The sequence below is a fragment of the Sinocyclocheilus anshuiensis genome, unplaced genomic scaffold, assembly GCF_001515605.1.
Source record: "Sinocyclocheilus anshuiensis isolate Anshui unplaced genomic scaffold, SAMN03320099.WGS_v1.1 scaffold3343, whole genome shotgun sequence".
NCBI classification, from domain to species: domain Eukaryota; kingdom Metazoa; phylum Chordata; class Actinopteri; order Cypriniformes; family Cyprinidae; genus Sinocyclocheilus; species Sinocyclocheilus anshuiensis.
This window is the reverse complement of record NW_015547789.1, coordinates 1-1720: the sequence shown is the minus strand read 5'-3', so window position 1 is coordinate 1720 and position 1720 is coordinate 1. Positions and strand designations below refer to the sequence as shown.

Sequence of the window (1720 nt, the reverse complement as noted above, 5' to 3'; positions counted from 1 at the left end):
CAATTGAGATTGTAGATTGAGTGTCAATGGTCCATCTGAGAGATAGGTGGCGGTAATGCACTTATAATTCTGTGATCCGCCATAAAGCAAGAAGAAAAAGATGCCTCACACGCAGGCTGAAGAAGAAGACACGAACGCGCTCAGGACAGTTCAGACATTGCGGTAAAAAACAGAGGTAAAAAACTGTATAAATACTGTTCAGTTTCTTGCACAGACCGATCGTTTCGTGTCTTTACACATCAATGTATCATCACGAGCCGCAGAGTTTAATTTGGTTTGGTTTGTGTATGTTTTTTGACTCTCAAAGCCGTGATTCCCATCCACTTGCATTATAAGACTGATAGACTGCAATGGTTTAAGTTAATCTTGGATGCCCTGGGGGTAAGCAGATAAACATCAAATTTTTATTTTTGGGTGAACTATCCCTTTAAGATAGTTACTTGCCACCACCTTCTGGCAGATCTGGTTTTATATTTCAAAATATAATTGAATCTTTTCCATAATTTAATATTTCTATTTTCAAAATGTAATATTTTTTTTTTTATTAGGTTGGTTTCAAAATTTCATACTGTATTCTAAACCAATGCAATGCAATGCAATAAATTAATACTTGATACTCACCAGTGACAGTAGCACTGAAGCTCTTATTGACACTGATACTGATGTTGCTGCTGCAGCTGGTAATCTCCAGTTTATAAAGTCCAGAGTCTGTGGTTCTGGTGTTGGTGATGGTCAGAGATCCAGTCTGACTGTCCAGCTTCAGTCTGTCTCTGAATCTCTCTTTACACTGAACATCTGTACAGATCTTACTCAGATTTCCATTGATTTCAGCGATGTGAGTGTCATTAAAATACCATTTCATTAAATCATTTGGGTTTTTTATTACAGCAGGATAAAAAGTGACAGATTCTCCCTCCTTCACTGACTTTCTCTTCATTTTATCTCGTTCAGCAGCAGAAACACCTGAAACACAAACCAACAGCAGCTGGAGGATATTTTTGCTGAAATAAAAAGTGATTTAAATGGTCAAGACTTGTTTTTAATCATAATGACTCACCATCTACATCAACAATGAATATCTTTTGACTGATTCTGATGCTGATGATCTGTAGTTGATAAAGTCCAGACGCTGTGGCTGTGATGTTTGTGATGGTCAGAGATCCAGTCTGATGATCCAGCTTCAGTCTGTCTCTGAATCTCTCAGTACCTTTATTACACTGAACATCTGTACAGATCTCACTGATATCTTTACTTATTTCAGCTAAGTAAATACCATTAAAATACCACCTCATTCTGCCTTGTTGGTTTGTTTCAACATCAGTGTGTAGAGTGACTGAATCTCCCTCCATCACTGACACTTTATCTGTATCAACAACACTGAAAAAACCTGAAGAAGAAATTAACAGTTAATCATGAGCCAAACAAAAACACACAACAGGAAAGGGATGTGAAAATGTTGTGAAATGTAACACAAGCAAACAAACAGCAGACAAACATCACTGATTTACACATTCACTCATCAGATAAACATACATTTGACTCACTGATGATCTTGAGAACTTAATGCACATACAATACATGAATATTACATAGATGAATTTCACCCATCAAAATAATTAAGGAAACTGTGTTATTTTCCACTGTGTTAAAATACAATGTCATGTTTTTCTACAAACTTTGTTCCCTTTCATGGGAACTTCGAACTGCGTCCTCTAGGGGT

General features: G+C 36.7%; 1 protein-coding gene across 1 annotated transcript; it reads right to left on the bottom strand.

Moving 5' to 3' along the window:
• Window positions 1-621: 621 nt before the first annotated feature.
• Window positions 622-1403, bottom strand: LOC107704610 (uncharacterized; the record flags this gene model as incomplete). Its single annotated transcript, XM_016507585.1, has 2 exons — window positions 622-963; window positions 1058-1403. Coding segments are annotated over 2 exons (688 nt in total), but the record flags the coding sequence as incomplete, so codon positions are not given.
• Between the last annotated feature and the right edge of the window lie 317 nt (window positions 1404-1720).